Here is an 18,410-nt window from a genome sequence, read left to right on the forward strand (position 1 = left end):
GTCAGGGTGCCTACACTCCCATGTGGCCAGAGACAAGACAAAGAGCCCCAACTTCGCTTATGGTTTAGGCACTGTGAGGATGCTACAGGGCATGTCCTGGGTCAGTTTTCTCCCATCCTGCTAGAAAGCACAAAGCACAGGTCTTGGTTTCTTGCCCCAACATTCAATATTCATATGGGCCTCTGGCTTGGGCAGTGCAGAGACTGAAGTTTGGATACTTTGTAGCTATACCTTACAGCCAGGGGCACCGGTTGCGGAAAAACACAAAAGTAAGCACACGGGGGTGGGGTGGAAGGTGGGAGGTGGGGCGTGGGGGGTGGGAAGAGCATGTCAGCCAGGAGTTGGCGGAAGAGCACACAGTGGGAGGGTGTTGTGGGAAGGCGTCTCCGGTGTGTGGGTGGGTGGTGGTGTCCGGAAAGCCAGGTGGGCTGTGGGGCTGAGCACCGCGCCGTTCTGTTTCGACTTCTGGTGTTTGGAGTCCAGCATTTGCCAGCCTCTTCCTGAAAAAGAACAGTGTTTTGAAAAGGTACGTGGCACCGTGTTGCTGGCCCTGTGGTTCCAGCCTGGGTGGGGGGATTCAGAGAGCCTTTTTCTTCCTCAGATAAGGGTCTCATCAGGAATGGACCTTGGTCCCAGCCAGCAGGGAGTTAGAGTACTGGACAAAACGGGAGTCCTAAGATAGCTTTCTTCCTCATCTACAAGAGCCTTGAACTTTCTGTTGGGAGCTGTTGAGGCACATGATGGAGACCCCAGTGTGCACAGAAACCAGTTGCAGGGAGGTTCTTGGTAGCAAGCCCAGTAAGCTGACTTCAAGGCACAGCCAGTACTCATTCTCACTCGTGCCCCGTGTTCCACAGAAATGGGATCTCTGGGATTAGGTTTTATACCTGAAAAATGTATCATCAACATGCTGTGCCAATGCCCTAAGGTGGGAGCTCTTAGAGCTTGTGAATTCACTGACAAATCGTTGTATTTTCTCCCTTAGTGGGTTCCTTCTGTTTTCAAATGCTCCAGGATCCAGCATTTCATCCTGGAAGTCTGTGCCCTTGACTCTGTGAAAGGAGCAACTGCCTGTGGTTAGATGAGTGCCTTGTTACCCATGTGGCAGATGCCAGCAAGGGTCTCTGGAAAACTCTGGGGCCACAGCAAAGAGCAAAGAGAAACTTGATCATAGTTTATATCAGAGCCTGGAGCATAGTAAGGAAAAAGAGATGCAAGGATCAGTCCAGGGAGAAGGGTCACGGCTCCAAAAGGTGAGATTGGATGGTTGTGCCCTGCTCAATGGTCTGTGCACAGCTGCCTTCCTTAGGGACACAGTTATTTGGGTGAATTAGAAGAAGGATGTGTGAGACACCCTAGTTTTTCTCAGGTGGGTTATTCTACCTTGGAAGTGATAAAGTCTCGGGCTCATATAACACCTGCCTCCTGGAATTGGTCTGAAGAATCGTGGATGGAACACAGTTGGTATCGATGTTATTCTGAACGTTCTGTGTTGACAGAGTTCCTCCTGCAGGATGGAGAACTTCCTGAGGCTGCTGAGGGAGCATGGGGACACCCCCTCTCCCCCACAAGAGCTGGTGACTCTCGCAGGCAAGCTATGCCGGGACTTCCAACACAACCTTGTTCAAGTGCTATCTTTGGTGGAAGCCATTCTGGACAGCCGGCATCGTTGGCATCTTCTAGAAAATGCGGATGTGGCACTGGTGTGCACCCAGGTCCTGATCCAGCAGGGGCAGCAGTTTTCAGCCCTCCAGATACTAGAGGTATGATAGAGAGTAGTAGGGACACAGCAGCCTCCACCATCCCCAAGATGTCATAAGCTCAGGCAGGATGGCCCACTCTCACTTGACCAAGACATTCCTTGGTGACCTTGACAAATACCATTTAGAAAATCCTTATTGGATGGTGATCCTATGCCTGGTGGTGAGCAAATGTGTTGATGTGATGCTGTGTAGCACCTTTGACATAGACACCTAGATATCTGGCATGAAGCGTTGATAAAATGGTGCATAGCAGTAATCTCAGCACTCAGGAGGCTGAGGAAAGGCAATGGCGAGTTGTGGACCAGCCTGTGTCAAAATGATAACACAAAACCATCCAGAAAAAAATGAGATCAACAAACAGGGAGCACATAGTTGGAACTGAGGTGACTAATCAGTAACAATTAGTGTCATTGGTGATTAGAAACTCTGGAGTGGGACTAGGAACTCATTTAGGGAGTTATTGCCCAGAGCCAGGTAAGGAGAACTAGCACATGGTGAACTGCTATGCTCTCTGTACTTGTATGATTCATTGGATGACTGGGTTTACTTATTTATTTGGAGGGCTGAAGGGTTTAAGATCAGAAACCAGACCCTAGATCTGTTTGTTGCTGGCATAAATGTCTACCATGGCCTCTGAGGTAACTGGCTGGCCCAGGGTCACACTTCCTCAGGGACTAGTAGGAATTGGAGGGCTTGTAGGTTTGGCTAACATTAGTGGTTTGTTGAGCAGTGGGTTCAAGTATAGATGACTGCCTTTCCCATAGGCTGGGTTGGTGTGGTTGACAGATTTCCACACTCTCCAGGGCCTATAGGGGTGACTGGGTTTCAGCAGGCTTTCCCTACAGGGGTGTCGGGTGCCAGGAGGCAGCAAGGAGCTGATACAACTCTGGAATGACATTCACTACCACCTGACCATGAAGAAGCTGGGTGTCACCATGTTGAGCCCAGTGCAGAAGTTTCGCTGCAGGAAGAGGTACTTGCTAATTCTCCTCTGTTCTGGATCCTTGGGTCTTCGAGGAGCTAGATGTGTCATCCAAAACCCAACTATTGGTGAAATTATTAAGGCCATTCCACGTAGTTAAAAGAGAGGTTTATTTTGTGGAGTAACTTACAAGTGAATGGATAGTTTACAGAGTCTGGGAAAGGCGTGGCACAGTCCGGCGGTGTTCTCTGGAGAACTCTGCTCAGTCTACCTCCAGCGTCCAGGGTCCAGGAACCAAGAGAGCCGTCTCATCTGGATCTCGGGTCTTCAGGGTCCTCTCTTGGCCCCGCCTTGTAGGCGTGACAGTTACCGAAGCCTCAATGGAGGTTAGAACTTCCAGATCAAAGCTGGAATGGCTACCCACTACACCCAACAGAGCTGAGGAAACAAGGATAGGAAGTCGCCTTAGCAGTATTTATTGAAATGTAATGAACATCGTGACTGCAACCCCTGTGTGCCCATCACCAAGCCTGACAGCACAGTGCTGTGGTGGCTGGAAGTGGATTGCTGTGTGCACCTTGACACATCCTGACTGTTTGTACTTCCCGTCATCACTAGACAAGAAGCCTGTGGATGAGAATAGTGAGTGTGAAGGGCAACTGAGTTTTGCTCAACTGTTTCTCAGATCATCTATTCCCCACATCTAGGTGCCAGGCTAGACATGGGGCAGGGGGCTGCAGGATGAGAAAGTTATCAATATTAGTCTCATCTTTATCATTTATGGAGGAGAAATCTTGCATGAAATAGTCAAGTCCCATGCCTGAGGAGTTTCATGGGAGATACAAGGTCAGGGATGCCTAGACACTGAGATTGTGGAGCTTTTGTTCTTCATCTGGGGCCTCTCAGTGGAGAAGGAGGGCTGCAGGCTTCCCTTTGCTGCTCCAAGTAATCTGGGCTTTCTGAGTCACAGGGTCCACTCACTGTAGGAAGAACAGAGTTTTTTGGGTTTTGTTTTTTGTTTTATTTTATTGTTAATTAGAATCTAAAAAATATTGACAGTATGAGATAAGTCCTTGGAAGCTCAGTAGGTAATCAGTCATTGGAGACAGACAATCAACCTCAGGAGCATGTGAGCAGTGACCAGAACATGGATATGCTGCGAATATGCTGGTCAGCACTGCAGTGTCTTGGAGATCAGCTATGGTCCAGAGCTGAAGTATAAGAAGGAGGTGCTCTCTGTTGATTAGGAACTGCCCAGAGCAGGGTAGTTCATTCTGGATGTGCTTGGCCTGGTGGAGGCTCTGGAGTCCTAGGTGGATTGCATTTGGGATGTGTTAGATGAGATACTCTTGGGCTGTGCACACATGCCATACATCTGGATATCATCTCTTCCACAGATAGGTGACATTTATACATGTCCTATGTCCTTTATGAAGAAATTCAAAGAAAGATCAGGAAAATCAGCCTAGACATAAGAGAAAGATAGCTACAGGGTCCCCTCAGTGACTCAGAAATCCCCATGCAGTGCCAAGAGAAGAAGGAAGAAATAATGATGGTCCTCCTGCATGGTGCAGGAGCTTCTGCACACAGAGCATAAAAGGGGAAGTGTGGCGGGAGGATGAGAATGGAGGATACAAGGGGCTAGGAAGCTGAGTTCAGGGGATGAGTGAGAGAGGGCCAAGGGGAAGCCAGCATCAGTATATGGAAGGTTCTTATTCTCTGAGAAGTTATGCTGTGAAGGAGTGAGCCAGGAGAGGCAGATAGACGGATTCATGTATAAGGTGAGAGAGTCCCAGCTTTAAGAGCTCATGGGGATGACCCTGAAGAAGAAATGCTGGAAGAAATTTGTTAAACCTGCTGTAAACAGGGCAGTACAGGGAGTCAGTGTTCCTGCTGAGCTGAGCTCTGGGGTATCCTGTTCTCACTGGAGGACTGCAGAGTGTGGTAGACAACCAAGTGGCCTCCCAGAAAGTAGGAATTAGGCATTTTGAGGTGACTTGGAATGGGAGGCAGGGGTGGACTGGAGAATGCATCTCAGAACCCCTTCCCTGTGAAGTGCCAGGACCTAAGAAGGGAGCAGGTGGAGCTTACGTTGTAATCCCTCCTGGCCCTCCTTATCCAGGAACCCCCCACCTCTTACCCTCTGCCCTGAGGGCCCCAAGAGCCGGAACTTCCTCCCAGAGATCCGCTGCCAACTGCAGAAATTTGCCACAGGTGTGAGCACTTATCCCAAGAAGGCCCAGTTGGTAAGGACAACAGCCCACTCCAAGTGGCTTCTCTGCCACACTCCAGAAGCTTTCCTTCATCCAATAACTACGTCTCCTCACCTCCTCCTGAGTAACTCTCTTCTCTCCCCAGGCAGCTTTTCCTACTTCTCTCCAGCTGACTTCCCTTCTATCTTCCCTGAGGTACTCTTGTCCTTCTCCTAGGCAGGACCTTCTTCTTTCAGGTGGCCCCCTCCACTATGGAGCTCCTTTAGCTGTCTTTGTTTCTTTCTCCTCAGCTCAGTGGGATCCCCAGCCCTCTCCCAGGGTGCTGGTGGACTCCACCTTTTCCTGACCTCTTTTTTTTGCCAAGCTTGGTTTTCTCATGGGGGTTGCCTAGTTCTCACCCTGGTTCATTCTCAGATGCTCCCCAGTCCTGTGCTCTGTGACCCCAAGTGAAGGTCACAACGGGGCAAGGAGGATGGCTCCCGGTTGAGAGCAGTGCAGGCACTGATTCATGGTAGCATCAATCTAGCCCTTTTCCTGTCTTAGGGTCTTGGGTCTTAGAGCTTCAGCTGACCTAGAAAGGAGTGGGTGCAGGAGGTGGGGCATGTGTGTATTGCTCTCTACTTCTTCAGCATGTGCTAAGTAGACAATCTGTTTCCAGTGTACCAGTGTACCATCTCTGCCACCATTCCAGGGGTAAGGCTGGGCTGTGCTTCCTTAGTGAATATGAGCTGTCCCAGTCACCTCTGTGCACCCTTGTAACTCAAGGATGATTGTCTTATTTGGGGATCAGAAGGAACTGGCTTTGGAGACCGGCTTGACTCCTGAGCAAGTGTACAACTGGTTCGCCAATTATCGGCGACGTCAGAAGGCTTGTGTCCTGCGCATTGAAAATCAGGAGGCCACATCAGAAGTCTCCAGTGCAAATGAGAGTGGTCCTGAAGCACTGCCACTTTCAGAACACCACCACGAGTCTCCAACTGTGTCTCAGCGGTCAGGTGAGCAGCCCAAGGGCTTCTTGAGGGCTGATTTTTATAAGATCTAGCTGACTCGGGATTGACCATGGCATGGCTGTGGGTGTCTGAAGGTGGGGATTGACACAGTGAGGAGGGGACAATGAGTAGATCTGGGAAGTGAATCAATCTCCAGGTTTGGAATTGTTGGTTTGTACTGAAGTCAGACCAAGGGACAAGCTACTGTGGAGCTGCTCTCAGCTGGGAAGGAGGCTAAGACCCACTGCACCCCTCTCTCTGCTCTACTTTTAGCTGGATATGAAGGAAGTGGGACTCTACAGTCCCCAGAGACCACCCAAGAATCACATGGATTGCAGTCCTTGGCTGTGAACTTTTCTGAAGACAGCACAACCTCACAGTCATGGCTTTCAGGTAGTGCCATCAACTCAGTCCATGGGACATGTTTCCTCTTTGGCCCCATCCTTCTTTGGGTGGAGAGAAGAGTATAATTTAACCTTAACCTTAGTCCTTTGTGTGCTGGGTCTTGACATTGTGGATTGATTTTGTATTCTTTTTTTTCTGACTATTTGGTCAGGCTTTTATTTCATGGAGTGGGCAGCAGCTGGTATGTTTCTCACGGCCTGATCTTCTCCGTGCACTTTGCTCCCTGTGGCAAGGCACGAACCTTCTGCATACATCCCAACATTGATCAGTCATGAGAGCAGTGCCAGGCTGGACACTGGCCAGGGGTATGCCTAGGTGACGGTTCATGTGACCTCTCTTCTATGAAATGGGGGTGTGATAGGGCCTGCCACACAGGCTGTCACAGAGATTGAGGGGATATTGAACAAAAGCTCTGTTCATGTTTGAGGCACATTAGCACTGATGGAATTTTCATTAGATTATTGTCAGCTTCTGCCTGATGTTCCTTTAATACTAACCATCATTTATTCACTTAATATTAAGGTCTTGTCAATCATTTTCTGTTTTGGAGTTCCATGCAGTAGACTTTATATTTATATAAAGATAAGCACGTCAGAGCCCAGACTTGGAAGCCACAGGGATGAGCAGGCAGGGTGATTCGTGATGTGCCAAGTTCCACAGCTTTGTCTGCCACATTCCACATTTCCAACATTAGATGGCATCACCTCCCAACTCCTCCCTCCCAGCCCTGGCCTCTACCCACCAAAGGCACATTGTTTGGTTATGTTCCCCAGGTCACTCTATGGATGTGAGGGGTACCAGGAGGAGCTAAGTTGCCATCCTGTCAGCCTCACCTCCTCATGTCCTGCCCCTGGCCTCTGTTCCCTGGCTACTAGCAGCAACATGCTTGATTCCTCTATGTCTGCCCCTGAGTCAAGGATGATGTCCCTTGCACTGTCATCTTCCAAGGAAGTTTTCCTCTACACGGGGCAAATGGACCATAAAAACCAGCTGGATTCTGGGATGGGTCCTGAAGATGCCACCATGGCCAGGGCCTTTGCTACCCTTAGCAATCCCAGCCATGCAGGTGGGTCCACCTTGCACAAAAACGAGATTCTGGTCTATCCCCCACAACTACTCATGTCCTCAGGTCCTTAGGCTCTGTGTTGGGGAGGAAGTGTGGATATGACCACCGTCTGCTTGATTCTTTAATGTTCAGTGAAACCCAGAACTGCTGGAGCAGGAACAGACTCTTCCCACAAATTATCCAGATTATTTCTCATTTATGTCTATGAGTAAAAAAATGAATGAAAAACAAGACAATTAGGAAAGAGTTAAACTGGGAGACAGTAGTTATGTCCATATGTCAAACTGTCCCCACCCCCCAAACTGTCCTTTCTAATGCATGAGTACCCACCCCTTTCTGTCCTGCACATCACTCTAGGGTAGAAATGTCAGTAGTTTGATTTTCAGTTATCACTGTAGTTGTAAGTGCCTTTAAATTGCATTTTTGTGTGTATAACACAACAGAGTTATGCAACTTTCCATCTTCCAAGGCCCTGTTGACTTGCCTTGTGTTTCTTAGCATTCCCTGAACATAATGCATCCTTTTTTTCTTGCAGCTTCTAATTGCCTCTTTAAAAAATACATTTTTTTAAAAAATGTACTTCCTCTAGCAAGCCCCTGTCACCTAAAGGTTCCATACCACCCCCTTCAAAGCTCCACCAAAAGTGGACTAAGTTTTCAAATACCTGAGCTATGGGACACAGTTCTCATCCAAAGCATCACAAGCTCTATATTTTAAAAAGTATCTCTCTTTCTCTGTCTCTATCTGTTATTTTACATATCAACCACAGTTTCCCCTCCCTCCTCTCTTCCTGTTCCCTTCCTCCACTTTCTGTATACCCTCCTCATTCACTCCTCCTCCATCTCCATTCAGAAAGGGGTAGGCCTCCCCCATGGGCATCATCAGCATGGCATATCAAGTTGAGGCAGGACCAAGCTTCTCCCCACTGCATCAAGGCTGAGCAAGGCATCCCACCATAAGTTCCAAAAAGCCAGCATATGCACCAGGGGCAGGTCCTGATCCCACTGCTAGGGCCCCCACAGACAGATCAAGCTACAGAACTGTCACCCGCATGCAGAGGGCCTAGGTCAGTCCCATGGAGGCTCCCTAGCTGCTGGTCCAGAGTCTGTGAGCTCCCACTAGCTCAGGTCAGCTATCTCTTTGGGTTCCTCCATCATGATGTTGACCCCACTTGCTTGTACAATCCCTCCTCCCTCTCTTCTCTCCATTTGACACTCACTGCATACACCAAGCTTGTTGGCTGGCCTGAGAGCTTCCAGGGAATCTCTTACTTCCACCTCCAATCTAGTTGTCAGGCAGGAGGCTAGAGCTAGTTTTGCCCCAGGCCCCTGTTTCTGGTCTGGGATCAAGCTATGTTAGTGCTGGCTGTACTACTGCATGGACTAAAGGCAGTGTAGAGCCTTCCTTTCAGGCTTCTCTCCTACCTGTATATCCACCCAGAGATAACCCAATCTACTATCTTGTCTTCTAAGAGTTAAAGGTCTTCCAAAAAGTCACTCTGTGGCACAGCTGGAGAGAAAGTCAATGGGCAGGGTGAGGTAGCACCAGCTTTCTCCTGAATGAAATCTCAGAAACCTAAGATAAGAGGTAAAAACTGGAAACAGTAAAGCTGGCCTGTGGCCAAAGCCTGATGTGCAGGTTGCATGTCATGGACAAGAGGGGGAACATGTGGAGTAGATTGAAACTGTGGCATTGGACTGTCAAAAGCCCGTAGTGGAAAGCCCAGCCTAGAGTCATCAGAAATGGACTTTCACTTTGTCTCTGAAGGTCAGATAGGCCACAGAGGTTGGAAGATCTGCCCATCATTTTCTTGAGAGTGAGGCTGAGACCCAGGGGTGGTGAACTGTTTTTCTTACAGCTTTGGCTGCCTCCGGGAGACAGTGGCTGTGCCACAGGTGTGCTGTGTGCCTTCCTTTCACCTATGGTTTGTGGAATTTCTTTACCTGCAGAATTTATTGACCTCCACAGTAGTTGCTTCAAGAGCTTATACCCAGAGGATAGTCCAGGACTGAGCAGTGGGGAAGCAGATTCCACTGAAGGCTCCAAAATTCATCATCCCCACAGGTAAGGCAGAAGAGTCCTGGGCATTCTGTGGATTGCAAGGCAGGATGGGGCTTAGTTTACAGACTCATCACTTCAGAATCTGCAGATAAGGTTCTTATGTGTTTCTGAAAATGTTAACACTCCTTCCCTCAACCAAGGAACACCACAAACACTGGCACATACATGGACATCCTGTACCTTGGACGGTATGCAGGCTTGCCCTTGGCCAGAGCTCTTCCTTGAATTTACAAGCATTTTCCTCATATTTATTCCATAGACTAAGGCTGCCGGTTTCTGAGAAGTATCAAGGTTTTACCTTTTAATATTTCAGATTGTTTTGAAAGGGCTTTAAAAACCTAAGAGATGCCAAGACATGGGCTTTATTAAGATAGGCTACCAGGGCTTTTGGGAGGACTGGAGGGGCATGAGTGTATAGGCCAGTAGAGGGCTCTGTGGTAGAGAGATAATGTCCAACAGCCTAAGGGACTAAAGAGACAAAGATGAATAGTGTCCAGAGTATCCCAGGGTTCTATTATTGAGAGAAGATGCCCCAGGTTTTCAAAAGACTGTAGATTGGTGAAGTATATGAGTGATCTGAGGTATTTTGGTCAAGATAAGATGACAAAAACCTCTAGGTTGGAAGATATCTCAAGAAGACTGGAAGTATTGCCTGGGGTCTTCTGATGCTAAAAGAGTTGCTACATCCTGTTTCAGTATACACCTGTCCTATCTTCACTAGGGATGGCCAAGGCCATGTTTCCAGGTTGTGATGGAACCTTTCTCATGTCACCCACTGGGTCTCTAACACACCAGGGCTAGGGATGTTCTTCCGGTATAATGGTTAGCTTTATTCTTCTGTGTGACGGTGTTCCAGGGGGAGATAGAAATAGATGTATGCTCATCCCAGACAGGGAACTGAAAACAAATCAAAGTAGCAATACCACCAAAGTCCATCTGGGTGAAGGATAAGTTTAAGGGGTCACTTACAGAGTAGGGATGACCAAATGCAGCTGCATCGCCAAAAGCCTACCCCAACATGTGTGATGACCCCCAAAACCTGGAATCCTGAAGCTCTCTTATAGGCAATTTGACAAGTTTAGTATCCTCCCTGGGCATCTCAGCTCTTCAGAGTCTCCTTCAGGCAGCTTGGCTAATCCAAGTCTCCACACTCAGCAGTTGCTTACTCCTTCGATAACCTTGGGGGAGGGATCTTTGTGAATCTTAAAAGTTTCAGCTTTCCCAGATGTGAAGTTTGTTTAATTCCTGAGTCTCATGCATCTTCCTCATTCCGGAAGGGAATGTTTCAGCCAGGAGGAAATGACTCCATGACAGTCCTGTAGAATTCCATGTAAATAGAATCAGATACTGTGCACTCAGGGGTTTTGTTGTTTGTTTGTTTGATGACAGAAGTTTTTTTTCTGTAGATTTGGCTGTCCTTGTACTCCCAGCTGTCCTCCTGCCTTAGCCTGGGAGTGCTGTAATTGTAGATTTTGGCTCCATGACCAGCCTTTTGTTTGCTTTTGCTTTGCTTTTCTCTGGTGTCAAGTACTTAGTGTATGCACGGTGAGATTGTCCTGGGAGGACTGGATCGGCATCACTGATGCCCTCGTCATTTGCTGTCTATGACCTACCACATAAGCCTGCTCACGTTATGATGTTTTCCTCCTGATGAACTCTTCAGAGTGCCTTGTCTGACCAGTGTTCACAATTCCATCTGTCATGCAGAATGACTTTGATATATAGATATGGGACTATGGGGATGATGTCATCCAGTGTCCCCTAGAGACAGAACCTTTTCTGACATGAGAAACAGAATTGTACAAGACAGAGGTCTTCCCTTTCAGTTTTCTAGAGGTGTCACCAGCCTCATCTGCCATGCCAGCACCTGTGTCAACCATGGAGCTGTGCCAAACCTTGCCCTCCAGCCAGGTGAGACACTCTGAGGTTTGCATGTTTCTTCTCAGAGGTAGTTATCCTGGGCAGTGAGTAAGGAACAGAAGTAACTTGTGGGTGGATGTTACTATATTCAGAACTGGGTTGGGGTTGGGGTACAGATCCCTCTCCTAATTCAAGAATGAGTCTGATGAGGCCAGGAGGTACCCAGGTCGGAAGGCAGGTGTTTCAGAGCCTGAGAGCATGCCTCTATGTGTAATGCTGAGCTGGTTTTTCAGGTGCAGTGGCCTGACGTCCAGACCTCCCTCTTGGAATCCTTTGTGGAGAGCCATGATGCTTTTTGAGTTTTTCGGTGCAGCCTGGGCCAAACTACCCACGAGGAGATGGGCCAGCACATGGAATGATCAAGTGTGGATTATTCACCAGTTCAACGCAAGTTACAGAGCTTTTCCCTAAACAAAAACCAGTGTTCCCAGAGTTCCCCAAGAGAGCCTGCTAGGAAGTTCCAAAAGTTCTTGTCATACCACACTGAGTAGATTGGGTAGCAGTTCTCTGTATTGGCAAAGTTTTTGAGAAAAATTTGTGGTATCATAAGTCTAAGGTAGGGTTTCTTCCTATAGGCAAGATAAATGTGAATGACAAGTGCTGAGCAGGAAGGCTACCTAGATCAAGGAAGAATTTTCCACTGTTGAGCCTTCCTACTCACCTGTACACGGGGCCACCCTATTCCACTCATTAACTTTATGAGTGGGTATGGAGAATGATATGACAATCTTTTCTTTGTTCATGGGCCCTCCTCCTAAAGTTCTGAGCAACAAAGTCGACTGGAGATAGCTCAGATAGGGTGAAGCAGATAGGAAGTGAATCTTCCTTACCACCTTGAATCCTTTATGTTTCTGAAAGTATTGTTTTATTAAACTAAATTAAGGATTTTGTTTCAAACTCCCCACTTTATACTGTACCCTAACATCTGTTCATATCAATGCAAAGAGATTAACACCAGTTTTCCCCAGACCAGTGTTTGTGGTGGGGTGGTGTTAACTGATGCTCCCTAAAGCCCCAATGGATGTTGCCTGTTTCCTAGCATAGTTTGTAAGCACCATTTGGTTGGCATCCTCTCTCATCTCTGTTCCTTCCCCTTTGGTTGGTTATTTCTTCATTATAAATTCCTGAAAGCTCCATTTCTTGTTGAGTTGTTGTGGTCTATATGATTTGCTGTGGAGTCTGATGGCCCTCTCATCACCTGCCCGGATGTCTGGTGAGGTACACAAATGGGGAGCTACTGCTGGGGTACAAGAAGGTTGAGTTCACCAAGCAGGGGAATCTTAACCAAAATTGGGGCTGGGTATTATGGGAGAGTGGGGCAGGGGGTTTCAGCAAGTGAAACACGTGCTTTGTCACTATGGATGAAGCCTATTATACTCTTCAGCTAGGGATCAGATACTCCTTCATCAATGAAGGGGAGGCAGGCAATGACAATGGCTTCTCAGGAGCTCAAGTCAGAGGATCTGTTGACATCAACCACTTATCTTCTGGCCACAGGAATACTGAGTCTCTAGACCTGCTCACCTGGCTGACTCACCTAGATTCAGTGGTGGTGTGGGCAGTGACTGCTGTGCTTTGGGTTGCTGAAGAGGACTACTGGTCCTCTCAGGAGGTTTAATCTGTTCTCAGCCTGTGACCTCTATTATGTATGTCAGGATATGATCTCCAGTGTCTTAGTTTACTTTTTTGTTGCTTAACACAGTGGTCTCTCAGGGCCTTCCCAAGGCAACTCCAGCACTGCCCCACAAGGCCTGGCCTCAGCTGTTGTCTGAAACCATGAAGCAGGACTTCCTAAACCACCAATCTTACATTTTGTGTGCTTTCAAAGTAGTACTACATGGATGCTGCTGCTGCCAACTTCAGGGAGAGCCTGTCTCCTCATGACCACGACAGCATCAGCTTCTATGTGTTGACTCTGTGTCATAGTCACAGTCAGTTGACTTAGAGAAACAGGAAATCTTTTCAGTTTTGGTTTGCTTTCATCCAATGAGTTTGGACCTTCACAGAATGGAGCCTCCAGCGGGATGCCTTCAGGACACCCTCCCCATTGTCCCAGAACAGCACTTTTCTCTTTAGTGGTGCTGATCTCTGACAATTACAGCTTGTTTCTCGTCACCAGACCTATGCTCTCACATCTTGAGATTTTCTCTACCTAACAGAGGATCTCATTACATTCAAATTTAGATTCGCTCAAGTACTTGGGGCATAATCAGAATAAAACCAGAATCTTGCCAGATTATTTCATGAATTGTGTCTGTCCAGGTTTCTGATAGAATCCTTCTTGCCTTCTGAAATTTTGAGCAGGGCTGAGGCAGGTAAGTACAGAGAATAGTTTAATGACCTGAGACTCTCAGTTCGGGCTGTACACATACTCCATTTATCATACTGCACTTGGTAGTCTTAGAGCCTTGCCTGCATATAATCAGCACACTCTCCTAGCAACCTATCAAAGTGGGATTCCCATCTGCAATGGAATACACATGTATCCTTCTGAATAGTGGAATATGCTTCTTCCCTAACAACCAGCAAACTTGGACATAATCCACTCAAACATATTCCAAGTTAGGTCAGGGTACAGGTCTGGGGAAGGGCCATCCAATATGACCTGGTTTTGATTCATGTGTGGTAAGATATACCATTTTCTTAAGTAGAGTTGTAGGCAAACTATTCTATATACCACTGTCTTAGTTAGAGTTACTCTTACTGTGATGAAACACTTACTGTGATGAAACACCATTACCAAAGCATGTGGCAGTGAGAGGGTCTATTTGGCGTACATTTCAACATCCTAATCAATCATTGAAGGAAGTCAGGAAAGAATCTCAGACAGAGCAGGAAGCCTGAAAACAGGAGCTAATGCAGTGCCCATGGATGTGTGATTTTATTGGCTTGCTTACTGTTTTAGAGGTTTATTTCATTATCATTGTGATGGAGAACATGGCAGCACACATGGCACTGAAGAAGTAGTGGAGTGCTACATCCTGGTCTGCAGGCAGAGAGATAGAAAAAGAGGGGTGCTGGCCTGGGCCTGGTGTGGGCTTTGAATCACCGAAGCTGACCCACCCCCAGTGACACACTTCCTCCAACAAGGCCATACCTCCTAATCCTTCTAATCCTTCTCAAGTAGTGCCACTCCTTGATGACTAAGCACTGAAATATATGAACCTATGGGGCCATTCTTATTCAAACCACCACGCTCCACTCCCTGGCCCCCATAGTCTTGTAGCCAGATCATAATGTAAAATGCATTTAGTTCAACTTCAAAAGTCCTCATAGTCTTTCACAGTTATAACACTGTTTAATAAAAGTCCAAAGTTCAATATCTCTTCTGAGACTCATGGCAATCTTCTAAATGTAATCACCTTTAAAATCAAACCCAAAAATCAGATTACATACTTTCAATATACATTGCCATTCCAAAAGGGAGGAAAATGAACCTAGTGCGGAAATACTGGACCAAAGCAATACTGAAACCCAGCAGGACAAACTCCAAAATTTGCGTCTCCATGTATGATGTCAAAGAACTCTTCAGCTCTCCACCTCCATTGAACTTTGTTGACTGCAACGTGCTTTTCTCTGTTGGGCTGGTTCTTACCTTGTTCTATAGCTCTTCTTGGCAGGATTCCCACAGCTCTAGCATCTCCAACACCATGGGACCCCCAACAAAATCTAGGCTTTATTTTCACACTTCACATAATTTACACTGCCCTCAGCACTGCTATCTTTCATGCTCCTACTAGAATAACCCATTCAACCCTGCTTAAAGTGTTCGACCTGTTTTCTAGCACAAAGTCTCAAAGTCCACATTTTGCCAACAAGTAGCATTGTTAGGCCAGTCATAGCAATTCCCCACTCCCTGGTACCAAATTCTGTCCTAGTTAGGTTTACTATTGCTGTGACAAAATGCCATGACCAAAGCAAATTGGGGGAGGAAAGGGTTTATTTAGCTTACATAGGAGTGAATATGATTTAAAATCAGATGCCTTATGGGAAGTGACATGAGCAGTAGAAAGATGATTATCAAATCAGAGAACCATCCTCACCATGCCTTTTAGTAACCTAATGCCTTTTCCCTTGAATCACATAAAAGGAAGCCCCAAGCAATAATGGGGGCCCTTGAGCTTCATCACTCATATATGGTCTACTGTTCCTTTGCAGTGTGATCTCATTTTTTCTATTGTTTTGCTTTAAATACAGTTTTCTTGCTACTTTTGAAAATCTATGTTGACTGTTTTTTCAGTGTTTTTGAATTAGAAACCAACAACCTGGAAATACCTGACTCTGACTACTGGTAGTAAGACTGATAACAAAACTGATGTCTTCTTTGGGAAATGTTAGATCACAATGCCTATAGCTGCCTTTCTTTCCTAGAAATCAGCCCACAACCCAGCAGCTAGCTAAATACTCCTCAGGCTTGACATATAAAACCTATTACTGTTAGGCTGAGTGCTTAGGACTAAATTGGATGTTGTAGAACTTCCATCTAGCCTCTGAAAACCTGCAGGCATCAGTGTTATGGGTGAGGGTTAGAGTTAGGGTTAGGGGCTAGGGTTAGGATGAATAAATGAAAGTTAATCATTAGGACTTACCTTTGGGTTAAAGCTAAGGTTAGGAGTTATTTTAGTGGTATGGTTAGGGGATAAGTAAAGGTTATGGATTATAGTTATGCCTTACAGTTAGGTAGAGGGTTTTAGTTACAGTTAGATAGAGGGTTTTAGGTTATATATGAAGACTTAAAGTTATCTTCAGAGATGGGGTTAGCATTAGAATGAGTATTAGGGTTGTTAGAACTTTCAATTACATTTAGTATTGATGTTAGAGATAGATTACTTTTAGGTAATTAATAATTAGTGATTAATAATAAGTGATAGGTAAGTGTTAGTCTGTGAAGTAAAAGTTAAGGTTTGAGTTAGGTTTTAGTGTTAGAGTTACATCTGTAGGTCACTGTTAGAATTAACTTTAGAGTTTTGGGTCATCACTTAGAGGGATTATTGTTATAGTGAGGAGTAGGCTTAGGGGTTATGGTTAGGCTTTTAGTTACAGGTTAGGATTATTTTTAGGGTTTTAGTTTAGAAGTTAGAGTTAGTGTTAAGATGGAGTTTAAGATTATATGTTAGGGTCTAGGAATGAAGATAGGGTTAGGAATACCAATATGGTTAGGGTTAGGATGACATATGTTTTACAGGATAGGGTTAGAAATTCTGATATGGCTAATACTGGTGGTTAGGGTCATGTACTAGGGTTTGGAGGTTAGGGTTACTGGTTAGGTGTTAGGTTAGAATTGGTGGTTAGGGTTAGGAATACTGATATGTTGATATGGCTAGTGTTAGTGATTAAGATTGTGTACTAGGTTTTAGAGGTTAGGGTTACTGGTTAGGTGTTAGGGTTAGAGTTAGTGTTTGTGTTAGGGTTAGGATTTAGGTCTTAGGGTTTGTACTAGTGTTAGAATTTAGGGTTAAGGTTAAGAAGTTGATGTTTGGGTTTGAGGCAGTTACTAGTGTTACTGTTAAAACTTACGTTATATTTAATGTTAGAGAATGAAGTTAGGGTTAGAATTTGAATTAGATTATAGAGTATGGTATAGGATTATTATTAGAGCAACAGGTTATGTTAAGAATAGTGTTAGGGTTTCTGATATCTGAGTTAGGTTCAAGGTTAAATGGAAGGGTTAATTGAGTGTTCTGGTTAGAGCTTAGACTTGGTGTCTATATCAGAATTTGTGTCAGTGTTAAGTACAAGGTTAGGGTTCTGATTCAGGTTAGGGTTAGGGCTAGAGGGTTAGTGTTAGATGTTTGGAGTTGGGTCATTTTTAGTTAAGATTATGATTATGTTTTAGGGTTAAGGCTAGAGTTAGGATTATGGGTTAGGTTTTTGTTTAGAGTTATAGTTAGGGTTAAGTACTAAGTTCTAGGCTGTATTTAGGGTTATGTTTTAGGATTTAGCATTAGGTTAGATCTATGAGTTTATGCTAAGTTAATGTTGATTTTAAAAATTACTTCTTGGAGTTAGTGTTTGGGTTAAGTTTATAGTTAGAGGTTAGGTTATAGTTAATGGGTAAGATTAAGGTTGGGGTTATGTTACATTTAGTAGTAGTGCTGTTATTTTTCTTTAGGCCTTCTGGAAGCTACTGTTGGTGTTAGTGTTTAGACAATTCATGGTAGTACTTTGGGTATGGCTATTACTATGGTTATTATTAAGCCTATTCTATGTTTAGATTTTATAAAGGGTCTATCAGCATTAGGGTTCAGATTAGGTTTGCATTACAGTTAGTGCTGTTCTATACCACCTAAATGCTCCATTGTGAATTCACCTCGGGTGCTCTTATGTCACAGTGTTTCCGTCTGTCATCTATATAGCATGTCATACAAATCACTATACTTTAATATATAAATATGTTCCATCACAATACTCAAATATGATGTAACAATGCTTCACTCTGCCATTACAATTGTTTTCTTTGTCATTACAATGCTCTATTTTCTTGTTATAATAGTCCATATGCTATCATATGACTCAACTATAATATCATAATGATGAATTGTTGTATGAGGCCTTGTGACATCAAAAAACCCCACTATCTCTTCATGATGCTGGCTTTTGACATGAAAGTGATCAAATGTGTGATCATAATGATGCATTTGGCCAGTATAACACTATATATGTCAGCATAAAGTTCATTATGTCAACAGCACTCCATGAGCTACTACAAGGTTCATGGAGTTAGCAAAATAGTGCACTGGATAACCACATACTCACTCTATGGTGCTACCACAATATTATACTGTTTATGAAAGTCTTCCATTGTGTCATTACAATCCTTAATTTTTTTTTTTTTGGTTTTTCGAGACAGGGTTTCTCTGTGTAGCTTTGCGCCTTTCCTGGAACTCGCTTTGGAGACCAGGCTGGCCTCGAACTCACAAAGATCCGCCTGCCTCTGCCTCCCGAGTGCTGGGATTAAAGGCGTGCGCCACCACCGCCCGGCTACAATCCTTAATTTAAAAAACTAAACTCTTTATTGGGCCCTTATCATGCTGCATTAAGCCAACACAGTAATTTGTAATGTTAACATAA

At 45.3% G+C, this 18,410-nt stretch overlaps 2 protein-coding genes across 2 annotated transcripts in view; one reads left to right on the forward strand and one right to left on the reverse strand.

Moving 5' to 3' along the window:
* Positions 1-1,339: 1,339 nt before the first annotated feature.
* On the forward strand, positions 1,340-11,417 carry LOC128120815 (uncharacterized). The gene is made up of 6 exons (XM_052755023.1): positions 1,340-1,763; positions 2,609-2,736; positions 4,808-4,931; positions 5,689-5,939; positions 6,931-7,421; positions 11,215-11,417. The coding sequence occupies exons 1-6, from the start codon at positions 1,515-1,517 to the stop codon at positions 11,385-11,387; spliced, it is 1,416 nt and encodes a 471-aa protein (XP_052610983.1). The 5' UTR covers positions 1,340-1,514; the 3' UTR covers positions 11,388-11,417.
* Positions 11,418-11,581: 164 nt separating this feature from the next.
* LOC128120389 (cytochrome P450 3A13-like) overlaps positions 11,582-18,410 on the reverse strand; it is a 54,465-nt gene continuing 47,636 nt past the window's right edge. The window contains 1 exon segment of the mRNA XM_052754316.1: positions 11,582-12,618. Coding sequence (XP_052610276.1) covers positions 12,574-12,618 — 45 coding nt within the window. The 3' untranslated portion in view covers positions 11,582-12,573.

Source organism: Peromyscus californicus, unplaced genomic scaffold (genome assembly GCF_007827085.1).
Source record: "Peromyscus californicus insignis strain IS unplaced genomic scaffold, ASM782708v3 Scaffold_2__1_contigs__length_46816999, whole genome shotgun sequence".
NCBI lineage: Eukaryota > Metazoa > Chordata > Mammalia > Rodentia > Cricetidae > Peromyscus > Peromyscus californicus.